The sequence below is a fragment of the Schistocerca piceifrons genome, chromosome 3 (assembly GCF_021461385.2).
Source record: "Schistocerca piceifrons isolate TAMUIC-IGC-003096 chromosome 3, iqSchPice1.1, whole genome shotgun sequence".
Classification (NCBI taxonomy): domain Eukaryota; kingdom Metazoa; phylum Arthropoda; class Insecta; order Orthoptera; family Acrididae; genus Schistocerca; species Schistocerca piceifrons.
Window position 1 is genome coordinate 281,821,546 of NC_060140.1, and position 23,193 is coordinate 281,844,738.

General features: G+C 46.0%; 1 protein-coding gene across 5 annotated transcripts in view; it reads right to left on the reverse strand.

Annotated features, from left to right (window-relative positions):
* The window catches only part of LOC124790108 (rab11 family-interacting protein 4), a 965,431-nt gene that overhangs the window by 251,633 nt on the left and 690,605 nt on the right, over positions 1–23,193 (reverse strand). For 4 of the 5 annotated variants that reach the window (XM_047257679.1, XM_047257680.1, XM_047257677.1 and 1 more), the window contains 2 exons: positions 17,139–17,289; positions 9,981–10,070 (listed from right to left, as the gene is read on the reverse strand). In XM_047257679.1, coding sequence (XP_047113635.1) covers positions 9,981–10,070; positions 17,139–17,289 — 241 coding nt within the window. The remainder of the gene's footprint in view (positions 1–9,980; positions 10,071–17,138; positions 17,290–23,193) is intronic. The other variant, XM_047257681.1, reaches the window with a different exon arrangement.

The following is a 23,193-nucleotide window of genomic DNA, read 5'->3' on the forward strand; positions in this document are numbered from 1 at the left end:
AACAGTGAATGATACGCGGTTCTACTTACGTGTAAAACAATCAAACACACACAAAAAAAACTAAGAGAAATTGTCGGCTCCCAGTTTCGCTCTTACAGTTTCATTTATGTTTCTTTCCCTGCCAATGCTACCAATACTACCAACAATCCTACCGCTTACAGTGTCATTTATGTAGTGTAGCAAAACTACCGAACCCTAGTTTTGGTAGAACGCAATCTACCAACACTCCAACACTATTTACGAGTTACTGACGCCACGTCTTCTGAGGCGCGGTTACGTGAGAATAGCTCACCAGATAAAGAATTAGTCACCCCCAGAGAAATCATTAAAAGCATCATTTAATACTGAGTAATTCCACCCCTGGACGTGGTAACCACCGGGTCCACAAGGTTGAGCAGGTACAGTGGATTCAGGTTAAGCTACTTGCTAAGGATCTGAACGCGCAATTCCACCAAATTGTGAGGATGCTGGTGTCGGCGTTTTACCTGCTGGTCCAACAATCTCAGACACACTGTGTGATAAAATGTATCAGGACACCTGGCTGAAAATGACTTACAAGTTCGTGGCGCCCTCCATCGACAATGCTAGAATTCAATACGGTGTTGGCCCACCCTTAACCTTTATGACAGCTTCCACTCTCGCAGGCATACGTTCAATCAGGTGAATCAGGTGTTGGAAGGTTTCTTGGGGAATGGCAGCCCATTCTCCACGGAGTGCTGCACTGAGGAGGGATATCGATGTCGCTCGGTGAGGCCTGGCACGCAGTTGGCGTTCCACAAAACCCCAAAGATGTTCTATAGGATTCAGGTCACGACTCCGTGCAGCCCAGTACATTACAGGGATGTTACTGTCGTGTAACCACTCCGCCACAGCCCGTGCATTATGAAAAGGTGCTCGATCGTGTTGAAAGATGATCCTCCAATTGCTCTTCAAAGTGGGAAGCAAGAAGGTGCTAAAACATCAACATAGGCCTTTGCTGTGATAGTTCCATGCAAAACAACAAGGGGTGCAAGCCCCCTCCAAGAAAAACACGACCACACCGTAACACCACCGCCTCCGAATTTTACAGTTGGCGCTACACACGCTGGCAGATGACGTTCACCGGGCATTCGCCATACCCTCACCCTGCCATCGGATGGCCACATTGTGTACCGTGTTTCATCACATCCACACAACGTTTTTCCATTGTTCAATCGTCCAATGTTTACGTTCCTTACACCAAGCGAGGCGTCGTTTGGCATTTACCAGCGTGATGTGTGGCTTATGAACAGCCGCTCGACCATGAAATCCAAGTTTTCTCACCTCCCACCTAACCTGTAGTGGATCCTGATGCAGTTTGGAATTCCTTTTTGATGGTCTGGATAGATGTCTGCCTATTACCCATTAAGACCCTCTTCAACTGTCGGCGGTCTCTCTCAGCCAACAGACGAGGTCGGCCTGTACACTTTTGTGCTGTACGTACCCCTTCATGTTCCCCCTTCACTGTCACATCGGAAACAGTGGACCTAGGTGCTAAGTGTGGAAATCTCGCTTACAGACATATGATACAAGTGACACCCAATCACCTGACCACGTTCGAAGTCCATGAGTTCCGCGGAGGGCCACATTCTGCTCTCTCACAATGTGTAATGACTACTGTGGTCGCTGATATGGAGTACCTGGCAGAAGGTGGCAGCACAGTGTACCTAATATGAAAAAGTATGTTTTTTGTGGTGTCCTGTGTATTTTCTGTGGGGTTCATGACAGGTTATTTTGCAGGCCAGTAGGGACGTCATGGGTAGAGGGAGTGTTGGGCAAACCGGTCACTTATTGTTCCACCGTGATGAACTTTCCTTTTGTCGTATTATGTGCCCGCGTGAGCAATGGCCTCCTGCGAGGTGACCGACACCACATGTTAATTGCCTGCTGTTCCCGTTGCAATGTTCTCTCGCTAACAGGTTGGGTTGGACCTTCATTCACTGCATGGGCAATTCCTTCGGATTTTGATCACAAGCCGTGAAATGCGTTTCCGGTCCCTCTGAGTCAGGATCTTTTTCGGGCCATAATTCTGACGTGTTTCGTGTCCACGTTTGTTACACCACTACTCCTAGACTCGTTGAACATTCGGTCGAGAAACACCAACAAATGCAGCAACTTCACACACCGTATGGCCATGGACATGGCCAAATACGATTGTCTATTTTTGCCACTCTATTACGTTCTTACATTTATCCATGTCTAGATACAAAGTAAACGCTAAACATAAATAGCCCACTAATCACTACAGCATTATGCTAACATAGAGGCAGTGGGCGCATGTTGAACACGTGACTGGATCGCTGAACTGTATGTAAAGGCTTAACAATTCATCTGAGCGTGCGCACGGGATGACTAATTTTTCTGTCCGATGAGCTTACATAGTTTACAAAAAAGAAACATGTTTTTATACGAATATTTGTTACTAAATCGCTAATCCGGTTCATGGTTAATGGTCCACGTCCCATTTGCTGTTGCCTGTCTAGCTACTTCCAGAGGCAACAAAAATTTGATTTTCAATATTCAAATGGCTCTGAGCACTATGGGACTTAACAGCTACGGTCATCAGTCCCCTAGAACTTAGAACTACTTAAACCTAACTAACCTAAGGACAGCACACAACACCCAGCCATCACGAGGCAGAGAAAATCCCTGACCCCGCCGGGAATCGAACCCGGGAACCCGGGCGTGGGAAGCGAGAACGCTACCGCACGACCACGAGATGCGGGCTGATTTTCAATATTGACTTAACGCTCTTGCCTCAAGAACACAGTGGAAACACACGTTCCAAGAGAGTGAAATTGTTTCTTTCCCCTTCCCAAAATCCTTTTGCAGCAAGAGGAAGTAGAATCTGAAATGATATCACTCACTATATCAGACAACAAAGTGAGCTCTACAGGCTTCGAAAGGTAGCAAATGACATTTTTATTAAAACAAGGTACCTTTTACCTCATTACAACCAAAGACCCTTCATTCCCATCAGACCGTCCACTTTTCTCATGTCACATAGGCTGATTCCGTCTGTTTGAATTGCTCTCTCTAGAACTCGCTATGTCACAAATGCTGACTTTGATACAGTCATAAATATGTTCTCCATCTTCTGTCATTATTGCTATCACTACTATGTATAATCAGTAATAGTAGTACTGCCGTTAGTATTATTCCTATTACTTCTTTCTAAGTACTATTATTTCAGATGCCGTGTGACTAGGGTCTCCCATCGGGTAGACCGTTCGCCTGGTGCAAGTCTTCCGATTTGACGCCACTTCGGCGACTTGCGCGTCGATGGGGATGAAATGATGATGATTAGGACTACACAACACCTACTTCCTGAGCGGAGAAAATCTCCGACCCAGCCGGGAATCGAAGCCGGGCTCTTAGGATTGACATTCTGTCGCGCTGACCACTCAGCTATCGGGGGCGGACATTATTTCAAATGGCATTAGATGAATTCGATTATTGTTTCTGTTCCTTTTTTAATATTATTCCCATGATTTCAATAATATTTGTCGCAGCTAAATTGTTGTCATTATTTACGTAGCAGGTAAGAGTCCAGTGAAGGCCTCTATGAGGGTGAGGACTTCTCTGATGACCTGATGGAAGAAGAAACAGAATTCGAGGGGAAAGGGACAGGGGATTAAATATTAGAATCGCAATTTAGTAGAGGTCTACAAGATGTAAGACCAAATAAGGCAGAAGGGATAGATAACATTTCGGCGTCTCCAACTGATTTGCAAACTGTATTTCTCCTTTGGTCGCTGAACATCTCCTACTTTTTAAATGGTTTTCACATCGAAAATACGAGGAGAGTCTAATAAGTAGGGTAACACATTTTTTTCTCGAATAGTTTCGGTTGAAAAAATGCAGAATTTGTTGTGGGACATCGTGGAATATTCCCGCTTCAGCCGCTATAGTTTCATGCAGTTCCGACAGGTGGCGGAGCTATAAGTAGCCTTCAAAATGGCATCTCTGACGGAGGTCCAAGCAAAGAGCTCTCGTTGAGTTTCTTTTGGCGGAAAACCAGAGCATCGCAGACATTCTTAGGCGCTTGTAGAATGTCTAAGAAGCAATGGCAAGGTGAGTCATTGTTTGAGGCGTCTGTCATCTTCGCTCAAACCTGGCCGTTCTCCTGCGAGCCGGCCACCGGCACACAGTAGTGACTCGTGCAATGTCGGCACCTTCGGACACTTTCGGGTAATCAGACACTTTGCTGCTCAACTGGCCGTCTCTGTTGGTACCGCTGGCACATTCGTCCTCCAATTAGAGTACTCAAGGGTTTGTACCCGCTAACTTCCTCTCTACCTAACAGAAGTCCATAATCAGCAACGAAGGGCCATATGTGCGAAATTGCTTGCTCGTTATGAGGCTGATCGTAACAGTTTTTTGTCGGACATCGTTACAGGCGAGAAACATGGGTTCATCATTTCGAACTGGAAACCGGAAACAAAAGTTCAAAGCCGCGCCCTCATACAGTGAAGTCATGGCGACGGTCTTCTGTGACTCTGAAGGATTATTGCGTTTAGTATCCAAACTCGTGGTGCTACCGCCAGGTAACTGAAGAAACGACTTCGACGTATTCGTCATCACAAAAATGCAAACGAACTTCTCCACGACAATGCAAGTCTGCACAACCTAGAGGAGTTCACGTAACTTCAAAGGATTGCTCTTCCTCATCCACTCTACAGTCCGATCTCGCACCTTCCGACTTCCATCTGTTTGGCCCAACGAAGGATGCACTCTGCAGGAAGCAGTACGTGGATGATGGAGAGGTTATTGATGCTCCGATGTCGACCATGCGGGCATACAGCCCGCCATGCGGGCATACAGCCCCTCTCAATAAGACGCTGACAGGCCGTCACACTGAACAGAGATTATGTTAAAAAATAGGATTTTGTAGCCAAAGAGTGGGGAATAACATCGTGTAGAGGATTCTTGAATAAAACCGACCTGCTTTCAGAAAAAAAATGTTGGATTAGCTATAGTGCGCCACTCGTACATGTCTGAGAGGTGAAACACAGCAAGACAATGACAGCCCCGACACGGCGAGAGTTTCTGCTGTTTATGTTCGTGCCTGCCAAACCTTACCTTCGCCAGCACGGTCGTCGGATCTCTCCCCAGTTGAAAACGTCTGAAGTATTAAGGGCAGGGCCCTCGAAGCAGCTCGGGACTTAGACGATCTAAAGCGCGAGTTGAACAGAATTTCGCACGATACCCTCAGGAGGATATCTAGCAATTCTATTAATGAATGGCAAGCCGAATAAGTGCTTGCATAAGGATCAGAGATGGAGCAACGTTATTGAGTTACTCAATTTGCGAAGCTCTTTCTCTTGGACAAATCCTCCGGTTTCTGTGAAATTGTAATCATTAGTTTGTTTGTACATGCCCATCACATTTGCCGATTTCCGTCCCATTCGGATAATTACTTCGTGGTATGACTGTTTTTAGCTTGGACTATACAGTCAGGCTGCTGCTTATTTGGCCTCTAGGGACTGAGCAGACCCAATTCCTGACTTCCACGATACAGAAAAAATTTGAGGACATATCGGGAAACGAACCTGAGTCCTTCCACACCAAAGTCAACGACGCTAACCATTCTTTGGCTTATTTCTTTCGATATGTTTCATCGTCGGTTTTTCGTCAGTGGCTCTGTGCGAATGTCGCATAACATCTTTCAGTTTCTGTTTTTTTTCCCCGAATTCTTTTTTACATTATTGCGGACCTTAGTCAGAACTAAGGTGAGGTGACATACGCTTGATAGCCTACTAAGTTACTATTCAGCTTTCGGAATGGTAATATTTATATAACAGCTGTGGGTGTAGTATCACAGCCGTGCAAAAAAGGAAGGAACTCGACGTAATTATACGGTTACAATTGGCTGAATGAGGCAGCAGGCGGCAGAATACAAGACACGCAAGAAGACGGTCGATACAAAGGTTGCCAGGGCGACAATGGCCTACATTCTTATTTCAATGCCCGGCTGTTGTATTTTTAGCCTCAGAACCGCCTGAAAATGGCCGCAATTACAGTGCAAGTATATATCTTTGCCGCCTCTAAGAAGCATGGCATGAGGTCAGGCAATGTAACAGAAGCACTATAATGAATCACTGTTTTCGCTTCCTTCTTTAAATTTTTAACACAGTCGCAAATGCTTCAAATGCGAAACTCTAATAGCGTTGCAAAGGCCTTTTTCCTTTTTCTCTTTTTTTTTACGCACGTTACCTATAGGTTTTTCTAGGCGCTATTTTATGGCTGGCAGCAGGATTCATGGTACATTTATTTCCTAACGAAGTATTTTGTCAGCAGTCAACGACAGTTTAAAAACATCCCTGTTCTTTACACGTGCTAAACTGAATTGAAATGAAACTTCCTGCCAGATTAAAACTGTGTGCCGTACCGAGACTCGAACTCGGGACCTTTGCCTTTCGCGGGCAAGTGCTCTACCATCTGAACTACCCAAGCACGACTCACGCCCCGTCCTCACAGCTTTACTTCCGCCCAGTACCTCGGCTTCTACCTTCCAAACTTTACAGAAGCTCTCCTGCGAACCTCCTGAAAGAAAGGATACTGCGGAGACATGGCTTAGCCACAGCCTGGGGGATGTTTCCAGAAAGAGATTTTCACTGCGCAGCGGAGTGTGCGCTGATATAAAACTTTCTGGCAGATAAGGTTCGCAGCAGAGCGTCTGTAAAGTCTGGAAGGTAGGAGACGAGGTACTGGCGGAAGTACAGATGTGAGGACGGGGTGTGAGTCTTGCTTGGGTAGCTCAGATGGTGGAGCACTCCGCTGCAGAGTGAAAATCTCATTTTAGAAGTGGTGCTGTCTCCCTCCAGCGAAAGGCAAAAGTCCTGAGTTCGAGTCTCGGTCCGGCACACAATTTTAATCTGCCAGGAAGTTTCATATCAGCGCAGACTCCGCTGCAGAGTGAAAATCTCATTCTGACTTGAAATGTTATGTGAATTGAAGGTGAAGGGAGGAGAAATGGAAGGGACTATTGATGTCAGCTGCAGTGGGACTTTATGCGGAATCAGTGGCATTGCGGACATTATCTGTTTATTAGCATGGAAACTGTCCTGAGGAGTTCTATAGTAGAGTCGGCGAAAGAAGATAAGTGACAACTGCAGTGGGCTTGGCGTGACTGCTCCGCGGGTCGCATGTACGGTACCACAAACGATCAAGTACGCGATTTTGTAAACACTGATCAGCCAGAGCATTATGACCACCGATCTTCTGTCAAAATAGCCCGTCCAGGCGATAGCAGCGTCATCTGGCGAGGAATGATTGCTAGTCAGACACAGCGCACAGTGCATATGGTATCAGTGAGGGTGCTGTCCGTGTGTAGAATGGGGAAGGCGCGCGATTTGTCTGAGCCTGACCAGTGGAAGATTGTGACGGCCCGGAGGCTCGGCACGAGCATTTCGGAAGCTGCACGACTTGCTTGGTAATCGAGGAGTGCTGTGGTGAGTGACTTCAGCATGTGGCGAAACCAAGGTGAAGCCATTTCCAGACGCCTGGGAGTTGGGCGGCCACCCCTCATTACAGATGTTGGACATCGTAGGCTGGGCAGACTGGGAAAACAGGACAGGCGGCGAACTGTGGTAGAACTAACATCAGACTTTAATGGTAGCCAAAGAAAAAGTGTGTCAGAACACATAGTGCACAGAACACTCCTGACGATGGGCCTTCGCAGCCGACAATCCATGCATGTGCCAATTTTAACACCACGACGTCGGAAACTACGACTGAAATGGACACCTGACCATCGACAGTTGACATTGGCGCAGTGGCAGAGCGTTGCATGGCCTGATGAATTCCTGATGTCTTCTTCATCATGCCATTGGGAGGGCATCAATCCGTCGTCTTCCAGGGAAACAGCTCCTTGACACCTGTACTGCGGGATGGAGGCAAGCTGGCGGCGGATCCATTAAGATCTGGAGAACATCCATATTGGCAGGGCACCATGACGGCCAAGGAGTACCGTACACTGGTTGCAGACCACGTGCACCTCTTCATGACGATCATGTTTCCCGACAGCAGTGGCACTTTTCAACATGATAATGTGCCATGTTACAATGCCAGGAGTGTGATACAGTGGTTCGAGGAACACAGAGGCGACTTCCAATTGACGTGCAGCCCTCCCAAATCGCCAGATGTGAACCCGATGTGACTGAACGTGGCGTCAGAGCTCATGGCCCCCCTCCCGGGAATTTAGGGCAATTAGGTGACTTGTGTGCAGAAGTGGTGGTACCTCCCTCCAGCAACCTACCACGGCCTCTTTGTTTCCATGTCATGACCCTTCGGCGTTGTTGTTGTTGTGGTCTTCAGTCCAGAGACTGGTTTGATGCAGCTCTCCATGCTGCTCTATCCTGTGCAAGCTGCTTCATCTCCCAGTATCTACTGCAGCCTACATCCTTTGAATCTGCTTAGTGTATCCATCTCTTGCTCCCCCTCCACGATTTTTAACCTCCACGCTGCCCTCCAATACTAAATTGGTGATCTCTTGATGCCTCAGAATATGCCCTACCAACCGATGCCTTGTTCTAGTCAAGTTGTGCCACAAGCTCCTCTTCTCCCCAATTCTATTCAATACCTCCTCAATATTTATGTGATCTACCCATCTAATCTTCAGCATTCTTCTGTAGCACCACATTTCGAAAGCTTCTATTCTCTTCTTGTCTAAACTATTTATCGTCCATGTTTCACTTCGATACATGGTTACACTCTATACAAATACTCTCAGAAACGACTTCCTGACACTTAAATCTATACTCGAAGTTAACAAACTTCTCTTCTTCAGAAACGCTTTCCTTGCCATTGCCAGTCTACATTTTATATCCTCTCTACTTCAACCATCATCAGTTATTTTGCTGCCCAAATAGCAAAACTCATTTACTACTTTAAGCGTCTCATTTCCTAATCTAATTTCCGCAGCATCACCCGATTTAATTCGATTACATTCCATTATCCTCGTTTGGCTTTTGTTGATGTTCATCTTATATCCTCCTTTCAAGACACTGTCCATTCCGTTGAGCTGCTCTTCCAGGTCCCTTGTTGTCTCTGACGGAATTACAATGTCATCGGCGAACCTCAAAGTTTTTATTTCTTCTCCATGGATTTTAATTCCAACTCCGAAGTTTTCTTTTGTTTCCTTTACTGCTTGCTCGATATACAGATTGAATAACATCGGGGATAGGCTACCGTCCTGTCTCACTCCCTTCCCAACCACTGCTTCCCTTTCGTGCCCCTCGACTCTTATAACTGCCATCTGGTTTCTGTACAAATTGTAAATAGCCTTTCGCTCCCTGTATTTTACCCCTGCCACCTTCAGAATTTGAAAGAGAGTATTCCAGTCAACATTGTCAAAAGCTTTCTCTAAGTCTGCAAATGCTAGAAACATAGGTTTGCCTTCGTTTTAATCTATTTTCTAAGATAAGTCGTAAGGTCAGTATTGCCTCACGTGTTCCAATATTTCTACGGAATCCAAACTGATCTTCCCCGAGGTCGGCTTCTACCAGTTTTTCCATTCGTCTGTAAAGAGTTCGCGTTAGTATTTTGCAGCTGTGACTTATTAAACTGACAGTTCGGTAATTTTCACATCTGTCAACACCTGCTTTCTTTGGGATTGGAATTATTATATTGTTCTTGAAGTCTGAGGGTATTTCGCCTGTCTCACACATCTTGCTCACTAGATGGTAGAGTTTTGTTAGGTTTATCCGTGTCAAAGATGGACATACCGGCTATTAGGTAGGAATGTTCTGGCTGATGAGCGTACGCGGGTATGGCAACACCAAGTGTTGTCGCAGCTCTATAGACGACTACCGTTTTCGCCTGAAACCGTTTGTGCTTCGCAGTTGAAAGATGGTAACAGCGCTGTTAGCTGTCAGTGATCTTCCTTCGCCGACTCTACTACAGAATAGGGTTACTTATTGGACTTAATCTGGTAATTATAAAATGAGGAAATAGCTTACCTGGCCTGGGGCGCCTCGCCATCCAGCTCGATGTCACCGCTCTCGCCGTAGCACTCGAAGCTCTCTCCGTCCGAAAGGCTCGAGCACTGGCTGCAAGTACAAACCAACACAACGACGCTAAAAACCAGCTGCAATGCCGTGTTATGCGTGGATCACAATAGCGAACTGTTAATAGATAGGCATGGAAGAACGGCGACCTTTTCTTTCCCGCACTACCCTAGCGTAACCCGCCTCCGTGCCCGAGGTCGCTAATGCACGTCTGTTAGTTGGCGCTTGACCCGGGGATAAGCCGGTTTGAATCCTGGTGGTGGAAAAGATTTTCACTCCCAGCACTTGGCTGGCAAGGGCAGGAGAGAGGTGGGGCGTAATGATTCTGATTAGCAGATTTTCCGCCAATTTCTTGGTTTAAATATCAAACTTCTTAGCAGGCATGTGACATTTGATAACGACCCGTCCGTCGGATGGGCATGTTACGCTTGGCGGCCCCCTTGGTGCTAATCGCGAGGAGTAAGCTACGTATGAGCCGGCACCAGGGTTCACCCTTCCCTTCTCATATCGTCTTCACCATACAACACAAACATTATACTACACTACACATACTTCGTCATACTTCAGATCGTGTATTGTGTATTGAACCGGGGAGCCGGCCGAAGTGGCCGAGCGGTTCTAGGCGCTACAGTCCGGAACCGCGCGACCGCTACGGTAGCGGGTTCGAATCCTGCCTCGGGCATGGATGTATGTGATGTCCTTAGGTTAGTTAGGTTTAAGTAGTTCTAAGTTCTAGGAGACTGATGACCACAGCAGTTAAGTCCCATAGTGCTCAGAGCCATTTTTTGAACCGGGGACCTAGAAACGACGGAGAGGCTTCGTCCCGCCGTAGCTCTCAGTGGTTCACATCCCCACAACAGGCCACAGCAATTAACCAACCTCACCGTCGCCCGACACCGATTCTAGGGTTTTTGTGCGGTTCGGTCTCCAGTGGACCCCCCGGGAACGTTTCATATCAGACGAGTGTAACCCCAAATGTTTGCATGGTAGAGTAATTATGGTGTACGCGTACGTGGAGACAGTGTTTGCGCAGCAATCGCCGATATAGTGTAACTAAGGCGGAAAAAGGGGAACCAGCCCTCATTCGACTTAAAAATCATCCACAGGCTGGCTGGCACACCGGACCTCGACATTAATCCGACTGATGGATTCGTGCCGGGGACCGGCACGCCTTGCCTCTCGGGAAGCAGCGCGTTGGACCACGCGGCTAGCCGGCCGGGCTACTTCAGATTAATGGACATGTAACTCTAATCCACCTGATGATGGCAGCTTGCTGCCGAAACGCGTGATACTAATAAATATTAGTAGAAAGTGACAGAAGCAGAAAGAATTAGTTTACAAATACTATAGTCACTCGGAAAACACGGTAATTTCCCTCTTAGACGAATCCTCAACTCCAAATTGAATTTAACCACATGCGAAAATTTATCATTTGCTAAATGGAAACCAATACAAAACGATAACTTCTTGTCTTGAGGAAGGAAGTAAAGATTTTGTTTCCGTTATATCTAATTCGAATGCCTTACAATAAATGTTTCATGCCATGTAAGTGACTCACTGCACGATTACACAATGAGATTCTCACGCTCATTCGTCGTTAATTACACTGCTGGCCACCCAATAGACAAACCAAGAAGGACCGGAGATACCACAGCCAAACTGATTTGCTATAACCGATGCTACACGCCTCGGCATTGAATCAAAGAGGCTCTGGATGTGTTATTCGGGTATAGAAATCCACGCTGATTCCACATGTTACCAAAAGCTGATCTGGTGTAGGACTAAGTGGTGTATACCGGGCCAGTCGTTCCGTAATCATCGACTAGACATTTTAGACAGGCGGGAGATCGGGAGAACAGAGGCCAAGGGAGCAATGCAGTACGATCGGCGACGAGGAAGTCTTGAACACTGCGTGGCACGTGTGATCACGCAGTCGCGCATTATCCTGTTCCATTGTGGCCGTGGGCAAACTCCGAAGATATGAGAGGATCACAGGCTCCAACACTTCAGAGACGTAACAGTGGCTGGTTAGTGTACCGGCAATGAGCAATGGGAGGCGGGAGGGGAGGGGGGCAGTGGATTCCGGATTCCAATACCACCCTACCACCCCAAACCATAATACCGGGCGCAAACCATCATGGCAAGGCATAAGGCAACAGTTAAACAATATCCCAGCACGGTGTCTCCAGACTCTAATCCGACGATGCAGACCGAGGTGCAGGCAGAATCGGGATACGTCGGTAAAAACAGCGTCGTTGCATTTGTTTGTCCACGTCCGTCGTTCATCGCTCCATTGCCGGCGCAAACGCATGTGGCGTTGACCCAGCAGCAACGGACGCCTAGCGGGCAGTCCACTCTGCTGCAAACGACGTTGATTGGTACGCGCAGACACTGCCTGTGGCGGAACTGACCGAATTTGTTATGATTTGATTCGTGATGTGGCAGAGCGGTCCATCACTGCCATGAGCACAAATGCCTGTCACCACTTGTAGTGGTGCAACGAGGTGAGTGCAATCGGTTGCGCCGGTCCGTCATTCCCTCCTGCATTCAGTGGTCACAGATCATCACAGTTGCTCATTTCCGCCCGCCACGATCACCGATTTCTCTGAAGGATAATCCGCAATCCTTATACACAACTATTCTTTCTCGGTCGTAATCCGAAACGTACTCTAAAGACGCTTGCTTTCTTCTACGAGGCATAATGAAGCTGCTGACGAAAACAACCCCACAAAAGAACAACTCCAGTACGTCGACACGGCCCCCTGTTCCACCTTTATACAGAGTGATTCACGAAGATATGCAAATATTTTAATATGTTATTCTACGAGTAAAACTAAACAAAAAAGTTCATATAAACATAGTAACGTATGTGATTCAGTTATACAGCTACCACACTTTAACGACTTAAAGGACTTTATACACTACTGGCCATTAAAATTGCTACACCACGAAAATGACGTGCTACAGACGCGAAATTTAACCGACAGGAAGGAGATGCTGTGATATGCAAATGATTAGCTTTTCAGAGCATTCACACAAGGTTGGCGCCGGTGGCGACACCTACAACGTGCTGACATGAGGAAAGTTTCCAATCGATTTCTCACACACAAACAGCAGTTGACCCGCGTCGCCTGGTGAAACGTTGTTGTGATGTCTCGTGTAAGGAGGAGAAATGCGTACCATCACGTTTCCGACTTTGATAAAGGTCGGATTGTAGCCTATCGCGATTGCGGTTTATCGTATCGCGACATTGCTGCTCGCGCTGGTCGAGATCCAATGAATGTTAGCCGAATATGGAATCGGCGGGTTCAGGAGGGTAATATGGAAAGCCGTGCTGGATCCCAACGGCCTCGTATCACTAGCAGTCGAGATGACAGGCACCTTATCCGCATGGCTGTAACGGATCGTGCAGCTACGTCTCGATCCCTGAGTCAACAGATGGGGACGTTTGTAAGACAACAACCATCTGCACGAACAGTTCGATGACGTTTGCAGCAGCATGGACTATCAGCTCGGAGACCATGGCTGCGGTTACCCTTGACGCTGTATCACAGACAGGAGCGCCTGATGGTGTACTCAACGACGAACCTGTGTGCACGAATGGCAAAACGTCATTTTTTCGGATGAATCGAGGTTCTGTTTACAGCATCATGATGGTCGCAACTGTGTTTGGCGACATCGCGGTGAACGCACATTGGAAGCGTGTATTCGTCATCGCCATACTGGCGTATCACCAGGCGTGATGGTATGGGATGCCATTGGTTACACGTCTCGGTCACCTCTTGTTCGCACTGACAGCACTTTGAACAGTGGACGTTACATTTCAGATGTGTTACGACCCGTGGCTCTAACCTTCATTCTATTCCTCCGAAACCCTACATTTCAGCAGGATAATGCACGACCGCATGTTATACGTCCTGTACGGGCCTTTCTGGATACAGAAAATGTTCGACTGCTGTCCTGGCCAGCACATTCTACAGATCTCTCCCCAATTGAAAACGTCTGGTCAATGGTGGCCGAACAACTGGCTCGTCACAATACGCCAGTCAGTACTCTTGATGAACTCTGGTATCGTGTTGAAGTTGCATGGGCAACTGTACCTGTACACTCCATGCAAGCTCTGTTTGAGCCAATGCCCAGGCGTATCAAGGCCGTTATTACGGCCAGAGGTGGTTGTTGTGGGTACTGATTTCTCAGGATCTATGCACCCAAATTGCGTGAAAATGTAATCACATGTCAGTTGTAGTATAACATATTTGTCCAATGAATACCCGTTTATCATCTGCATTCATTTTGGTGTAGTAATTTTAATGGGCAGTAGTGTATTTCGAGAGGTCTGGAGGTGCAGCCGGAGTAGGAGTCTAACTTTTTCCGCTTGTGTTACAGAACCGAGGATAGACAGAGTATGGTTTCCTACTCGTCATCACATTGAACTTCGAACTGTTTTAAGCTGCTGAATATTTTGTGTATTGTAATTACGAAATTGACTTAGTTTTCACGTATCTTTGATGACTGTTCTGGTGATGCTCTCAACGTAACTTTACCGCATTTGATAAGCATATTTTCTGTCTGTATTTTAACTGAATGTTGTAGGACCACTTGACGTCTATTTGAGATGTTCTTTCCTGAATAAACATAATTTAACGTAATTCTTTGTAATCTACATCAATTACAGACATTAGAAGAGAACTCTTGTCATTAAGTTATTCATTTAATTTTATTTTGTATTTCTGTGTATTTTATTAACTCGCAGTTCAAGCCATGCACAGTTATAGGTTTTACTAGCTGCGAATCAGCTGCGGGGCGTGAGAGCAGAGGCGTGTAGTTCGACCCTATGACGGCATCGAGCTTTTCATGAATCGTCCAAGTACCTAAAGCGCGAGTAGCCACAGGTTTGGGGTGCTATTTAGGAGAGTAACTACATTAGTAGTACCCATTAGGTACAGTTGCAGATTAGCGTGGTGAGTTGCATCAAACCAGTCTTCGAACTTAAGAAAACAACAACACAGGACTGAAAGCCGTACAGCAGTTACCTACTGTTATTCTAAAAGATAATATAAAATTTCATTGTGACTAGTGTATGGGAAATGACTTTAACAATTCACAGATTGGTGGATGATTTTTACGACCTACAAAAAGAACATGCGCGTAATGGAGGTTGCCTGTATGAGGATCACGGGATGACAGCATGGGAACGCCTTCTTTAGGACAAAGGGCCAGTAAGAGCAGGCAGAAAAAGTTTACAGCTTACTAATCGTCAATGCACATCGCTACGTCATAAGTACTACAGGGACAGGGTCACCAGAAAGAGCACGTCGATAATGTTTCCTTTGGTCGACTCCGAGAACACTATTTCAACGTGGCTAGTAAGCCATCTACGATCGTAGAGGTCGCTCAGCGACTAGAAGTGTGAGCGTGTGGGTGCTATTCTGTCATTCTGCAGAATGGATTAATCTGAGATGTACCCTTTACCCTGTGGCTCCTGCAAGATGTAATTTCCACCTCCACACCACTACAGAAGTCAGACAGACGCTCCTAACGTTCTAAAGAGAAATACCTGAAAAACTTTCAGCACTAAATATCTTCTGGAGTCGTCTGCTGTAAGGAAATGACACAAAAATTCACAAAATTTCTTATGTAACTAGTGGGATACTTGGGTACTGGAGTAGTGCTAGTTAGTGTAAGAAAAACATGAAACTATTATTTATTTTGCAAAAAGTTCTGAGAAATCACAATGGCACTTTTAGTTATGAACTGAACAAGTTATTTCCGGGTTCTTTTCGGAATGTGAAGTTACCTCTTAAGGATAGGATTCGCTAATGAAATTTCTATATAAAGTTTACGATTGTTATTGACTTGGCAGAATGGCTGAGAGCTGCGCCTACTCAACTTGAATGATTATCGGTTAGAACGTTGCTAGGTACGGTCGAGGCTGTCGCGTGTGAAATGCAGTGAAGTGTACTGTTGTGGAGGAAATATGGGGCTCGCAAGAGCTGTAGCGCACAATACCGTAAGCTGCGAGGACTGCTGTCTGCGCCGCTCGCTGCTGACAAATAACATAACTCTCGTTCTATCTGGATTGACCCTTGCCAATCAAACTCTCCCTACGCCTTGATGAAGTCAAGGACTCCTATTCTCCCCTAGTCTAACTATTGGTGTGGTACACTAGTCAGATAACCAGTCCATCGCGATGCCACTCAAAAATTCGCTCACAGGTGTTTAACTATAACTCTGTCCGTCCGCACCGCACAATAAGCGTGGTGGCCAACACAGTGAACAACGCTGAATTGCAAGGACTCAATATAGAGTCGCACTCCGATTCGCTCTCGACAGAGATGCTCTCCCAGTGGAGTACTGAGGAGAGACTTGTTCCTCGCTCTTTGAGTACACATAAGAGCGCACACGCTCTCGTTACGTGTTCTCGCTCCAGGAGCGACATCGGAACGGCCCCTCTCCACGCCAGACGTGAAGGGGTATATCTTTCGGTCTCTTCCATTACTCCTTCAGCTCAAGGTGTCAGGAATATCGTCTGCCAATCAGCATTGCTCTTCTAAAACGGGAGAATGACGTTTCGTTTAAGGCGACCAATCCGGAAATCTGAAGCATCGGCGTTTGGCGTTTACTATCTCCCTGTGAAAACTTCTGAAACAGCGTGCTATGTTTGTAAAGAATGTGTAGGCTGGGCGCTCCCACACAGCGTAGCGGAATTTGCTTTTAAGCCGAACACGGGGTCGTTCTCCCCTTTCACTCGGGCAAACGCTGTCCGCTCCACGGGCAGTCGCTGTCCGACGTAGATAGGCTGAATCATCCTCTGGAGGGACCGGCCTCTCGGCGTGCGGTCCGCCTCTCCCGAACTAAAAGCTCTTGTGGCCGTCGTGTCTTGAATGTGAGTGTGTGTACGCCAGCCTCGAGTATCTCAACCGCAGTGCGCACTTGTTGTTTGCATATCGTTTACATGAACTCATACAACATTGACTTTATCTTATCGAGTTTGGGTTCGAATGAAGCGTCTTGATGTGCGGAATATGGTTGTGAGGGTGGAATATGTAAGCACTGAAGGTCAGGGGACCACGACGTCTTACAGAAGGAACGCAAGCTGGCCGTGCTGACCTCTTTCCGTTGAGCTCCGGCGAGGTGCTGCCTCCGAGGGCGGAGTCGGCGTCGTCCGTGGAGGCGGGCGGCGTCGCGACGGCGAGGGGCGGGGCGTCGTCGTGGCTGGTCAGCAGGAAGCTGGGCGGCTCCACCATCCTGCCCTCGTCACCTGCAACAGCGCAGGGCGCCGCTCGTCAGCGGGAGACATGTGGCACTGGCCGGGTACGCGCGAAAACTCAATGGAGCAAGTGGCTCTTCGCAAATATTCCACTTTAATTCGACTAAATCACAGAAATTACGAAATACGAGCAATTCCTATTCGCAAATGCAACTTTTGAAATAAGTAGTGGCAGCCATATACAATTGGCAGCACTGCGGAACAGGGACCTCTGAACTGTAAACAATCTCTCCATTATAGCTTTCCCTCTACATCTACATCTACATACATACTCCACAATCCACCATACGGTGCGTGGCGGAGGGTACCTCATACCACAACTAACATCTTCTCTCCCTGTTCCACTCCCAAACAGAACGAGGGAAAAATGACTGCCTATCTGCCTCTGTACGACGCCTAATCTCTCTTATCTTTGTGGTCTTTCAGCAAAACATAAGTTGGCGGCAGTAAAACTGTACTGCATTCAGCCTCAAATGCTGCTTCTCTAAATTTCCTCAGTAGCGATTCACGAAAAGAACGCCTCCTTTCCTCCAGAGACTCCCACCCGAGTTCCTGAAGCATTTCCGTAACACTCGCGTGATGATCAGACCTACCAGTAACAAATCTAGCAGCCCGCCTCTGAATTGCTTCTATGTCCTCACTCAATCCGAACTGATGGGGATCCCAAACGCTCGAACAGTACTCAAGAATAGGTCGTATTAGTGTTTTATAAGGGGTCTCCTTTACAGATGAACCACATCTTCCCAAAAGTCTACTAATGAACCGAAGACGACTATCCGCCTTCCCCACAACTGCCATTACGTCCTTGTCCCACTTCATATCGTTCTGCAATCTTAGCCCAAATATTTAACCGACGTGACTGTGTCCAGAACTACACTACTAATGGAGTATTCAAACATTACGGGATTCTTTTTCCTATTCATCTGCATTAATTTACATTTATCTATATTTAGAGTTAGCTGCCATTCTTTACACCAATCACAAATCCTGTCCAAGTCATCTTGTATCTTCCTACAGTCACTCAACAACGACACCTTCCCGTCTCCAACCGAGACGAAGATTTCATTGGTAAAGAAAATTATTTATATTTTGAGAATGAGAGTATTTAGACTAATACTTCATTGCCAGAATAAGAGGCTCGCAATTTCTAATTCATGACCGCCTGAATACAGTTGCGCCAACTTTACCCGCCCTTGAATGTCATACTTCGTAACGAAGTAATAACTGCACGCTCTGAAACAGTAGCGATCTGCATGATATGTAGAAAATGGCTTCTAGTTGTTTGTCTGCAACCCGTTACTCCGGGAAGCGTTACGGGTGCTTACAGAAACACTAACATCTGGTCTGTCAGCTATGAAAATGATAGTAATTAGTGTTAAATACACGTATACCATTTTCACTTAATGCAAGTATTATTACCTAATAACCACAAATTCTTACACTAGCAATGGCCAGGACAGGAGACTAGGCTAGCTAAAGAAGAAGACAAGAGAAAGAGAGTTTATCAAAGACAAGTGATGAACAACATACACAAATTCAGAGACAACGTTTTGTTGAATTTTACTGCAGTTACTGACATACATCACGTTTGTCTTCTCTAGCCATGTGTATAAAGGATCATTCAATTACAGATAATAAATAGTATGTTCAAAAATGGCTCTGAGCACTACGGGACTTAACATATGAGGTCATCAGTTCCCTAGAACTTAGAACTACTTAAACCTGACTAACCTAAGGACATCACACACATCCACGTCCGAGGCAGGATTCAAACCTGCGACCGTAGCAGTCGCGCGGTTCCGGACTGAAGCGCCTAGAACCGCTCGGCCACTGCGGCCGGCAAATAGTATGTATAATACAATATATGTATATAACTTCAAGCATCATTTGACGTACATAGGAAAAGAAATCAAAGTATCGTTACACCATGTAAAATTCATGAATCAGTAGAACGGTCAACATCATTCTTTGCTATAAAATTTACAAAAACAATGAAAGTGTGCAGAGGGAGCGCCGACTATTTTTTTGACTTAGGGTGTCACACTCCGGTTCCCTCGAAACTAGCAATAAAAACATGGATTAAAAATTCGGAAGAGATGGGATCTGATCTAAAAAAGAAACCATCATTACGTCCTAGATGTGCTCGTAGTCCACAGAAAACCGAAGGTGCATACGTTTGAGTCTTACTGAGCCAACGGCGTTCAGTTTGTAAGCAAGCAGCTGCCGGAAGCGTGTCCCAACATCTACATCTATATCTACTCTGCAGTTCACAATTAAGTGCCCGACAGAGAGTTCATCGAACCATCTTCAAGCTGTTTCTCTACTGTTCCATTCTCGAACGACGCGCAAGAAAAACGAGGACTTAAATATTTCTGTGTGACCTCTGGTTTCTCTTACCTTATTACGATGATTATTTCTCCCTACGTAGGTAGGCGCCAAAAAAATATTTTCGCAATCTGAGGAGACAGTTGGTGATTGAAATTTCAAGACAATATCCTGCCACGAGAAAAAACGCTTTTGTTTTATTAATTACCGGCCCAATTCATGTATCATGTCCGAGGCACTCCATCCCCTTTTTCGCGATAGTACAAAACATGCTGCCTTTCTTTAAACTTTATATGTCCTCCGTCTGTGTCATCTGAGGGGGATTCCACAGTGCAGAGCAATACTCCAGAAGAGGGCGGACAAGCGTGGTGTAAGCAGTCTCTTTAGTAGAACCTGTTGCACTTTGTAAGTGTTCTGCCAGTAAATCGCAATATTTGGTTTGCTTTCCCCACAAATCATCTATGTGGTTGGTTGGTTGGTTGGTTAGGGGAAGGAGACCAGACAGCGTGGTCATCGGTCTCATCGGATTAGGGAAGGATGGGGAAGGAAGTCGGCCGTGCCCTTTCAGAGGAACCATCCCGGCATTGGCCTGGAGTGATTTAGGGAAATCACGGAAAACCTAAATCAGGATGGCCGGACGCGGGATTGAACCGTCGTCCTCCCGAATGCGAGTCCAGTGTCTAACCACTGCGCCACCTCGCTCGGTTGTGGTCGTTCCAGTTTAAGTTATTCGTTATTTCAATCGCTAACTATTTACTTCAATTTACAGCCTTTGGACTTGTATGATTTATCGTTCAGCAGAAGGTTAGCTGATTTCTTTTAGTACTCAAGTGGATGACTTCAGACTTTTCATTATTTAGAGTCGATTGACACTTTTCGCACCAAACAGATATCTTATCTAAATCATTTTGCAATATGTAATAAAATGGAACCTGATGTCATTTATTACATGGCTACCAGTTTCGGTGCTTCAGTGCACCATCTTCAGGCCTTAGCTGGCGCTGAGGGGGCACCATCCGTATACACGATCCATCAGTGGCCAACATCTATAACCACCTGCAACACCGATGTTATCTCCCCAACCTTCAACTATCAACTACCTGGAGAAACACTCAAAACAGAGCGGCTAAAACGTGGATGATAGATGAGACCAGCCGGCCGGTGTGGCCGAGCGGTTCTAGGCACTTCAGTCTGGAACCGCGCGACCACTACGGTCGCAGGATCAAATCCTGCCTCGGGCATGGGTGTGTGTGATGTCCTTAGGTTAGCCGGCCGGAGTGGCCGTGCGGTTCTAGGCGCTACAGTCTGGAGCCGAGCGACCGCTACGGTCGCAGGTTCGAATCCTGCCTCGGGCATGGATGTGTGTGAAGTCTTTAGGTTAGTTAGGTTTAATTAGTTCTAAGTTCTAGGCGACTGATGACCTCAGAAGTTAAGTCGCATAGTGCTCAGAGCCATTTGAACCATTTGTCCTTAAGTTAGTTAGGTTTAAGTAGTTCTAAGTTCTAGGGGACTGATGACCTGAGATGTTAAGTCCCATAGGGCTCAGAACCATTTGAACCAATAGGTGAGACCAATATTCATCCCACATGTTTCGTGAATAAGCAGCAAATACTATTACTGGGCAGACAGCAACCCTAATGAAGTGCATGAATGTCGTTTACACATCAGAAACGTCACAGTATGGTGTACAGTTTCGTCACACGGGGTCATCGGACGTAATTTTTCGAAAATGAAGAGCGGGTCACAGTGACTTTCACTTTGGATCGGTATGTTGAGATGTTACACTTTTTTGCTGCGGCTGCGTTGATCAGTATTCCACAACATCACAAAACCTGGTTTCAACAGGACGGTCTGACATCGCACAACTGCAAGGCAGTCAGTGACAGATGTGCGACAACTGTTCGGTAACTGTGGCGTCTCAACATAAGGTGGCATTTACAGGCCCCCAAGATCACCGGATTTGTCCCTTTGTGATTTTTTCTTTTGGGTACACCGCAAGTTGGGTCTACACGACCCGTTGAAGGTCACTGGATAAACTAAAACAAGGAACTGAAGACGAATTTCGTGGTATCCTGCCTGAGGTGTTGCACCACTCAAGAGCAGATTGGAAAAATTCATACGTCTAGGAGGGCACTATTTACTGGAAGTAGATAATTCGGATTATCGTCTCTTAAAAGGCATTTTGGAGTGGTCCGATTGCTGTAAATAAATTTTTTTTGGAGATTTTCTATTTTTATTGGGTGTTTCAAAAGTTTCCTTTTTCCAATTTCTGTTTCCTTTTTCCAGTATCACCAGCAGATGGACGGATGTTCATATTAATGTGTGTCACTTTGTGTCGTTGTCTTAAAAACCTCCATGAAAATCGTCAGGAACTGATCGATCACAAGGCACCGTTTGGTCCTCCACAAGGACCCCATAGTTTTATTTTAATTTTTGTTTTCTTTCTGAGTGGTTCTCCCTCAAGGACTCACTGTCTAAGAATATGACTGTCTGCAGAGACGCTTCAGTCAGCTTAATATGACTGCGAAAGTAAACAGTCTCTCCACTTGAACTACTGTCATTATAGGAGACTGTCGTAGGTTAAGCTAATGTCAGATGATTTCCGTGCAATTATTTGGATTAAACATAGGCATATTCTCGGTTTTCTTGCCGCATCAGATACTAATAAGGATTCAAGCTTCAAACGACTTCCTCCAGGTTATGGAGACGGAGAAAACAGTCGAAATCTCTCATATTCATTAAAATCTGACGTATTAAGAATTCGAGAAAATTTTAACCGACGATATCATCGTGAGGTATTCCGTTCTCATGCAATTCCTTGCGTCTCTACAGACTTAACAGTTCACGTGATTTCAATCTGCAATCTTCTCTCCTTCTTCCCTCCCTTCCACGTTTCCTCCTTGCAGAAACCTCTAGAAAGCGGCTGCTACGTTGTATTAGAAAATGCTATCATATCTAATCCGCCGCAGAGAGTACACCAGAAAACGTGTTTGTAATTCTTGATTTGTGTCTACGTAGATGGACGCTTAGGAAAAGCAGTTGCGGCATCTTACGTTGTGGGGATCCTATGTACTAACTCAATGCATGAAATTTTAGATTTCACTTAGATGGATCTTGTTATTCTTTTGCACCTCCTCGATTAACTATTTTTCTAACAAAGGGGAAAAGCTAGTTCAGTGCACCCTCGGACTGACCAAAAGCTTGGCGGATATAGACAAGAGAAACCAAGTAGTAAAACCCCATCTTTCACAGAAATTTAATGAAACGAGCCATTTGCTAATCGCAAAATGCTGCGGTAGGATTCAGGATAACACCTGAGCATAGAAACTGGGAAGAAGAGACTCGTACGTAATGCTGCTTCATCGAAAATACATATACTGGATATCTCAGAGCATAACACATCGACATAGGGCTGAAGAAACGTCTCACCTTATCCATATGTCAGGACAGTGCCTAATCGTCGTCAACGCTGTGGGCAGAAACAAATGGTGACAGTTTAATAGTGCTTGTTTTCCTTGGTGGGTGGATAATTACTCCTCTCCTACACAGATTTCTTAAGAACGAGTTGAT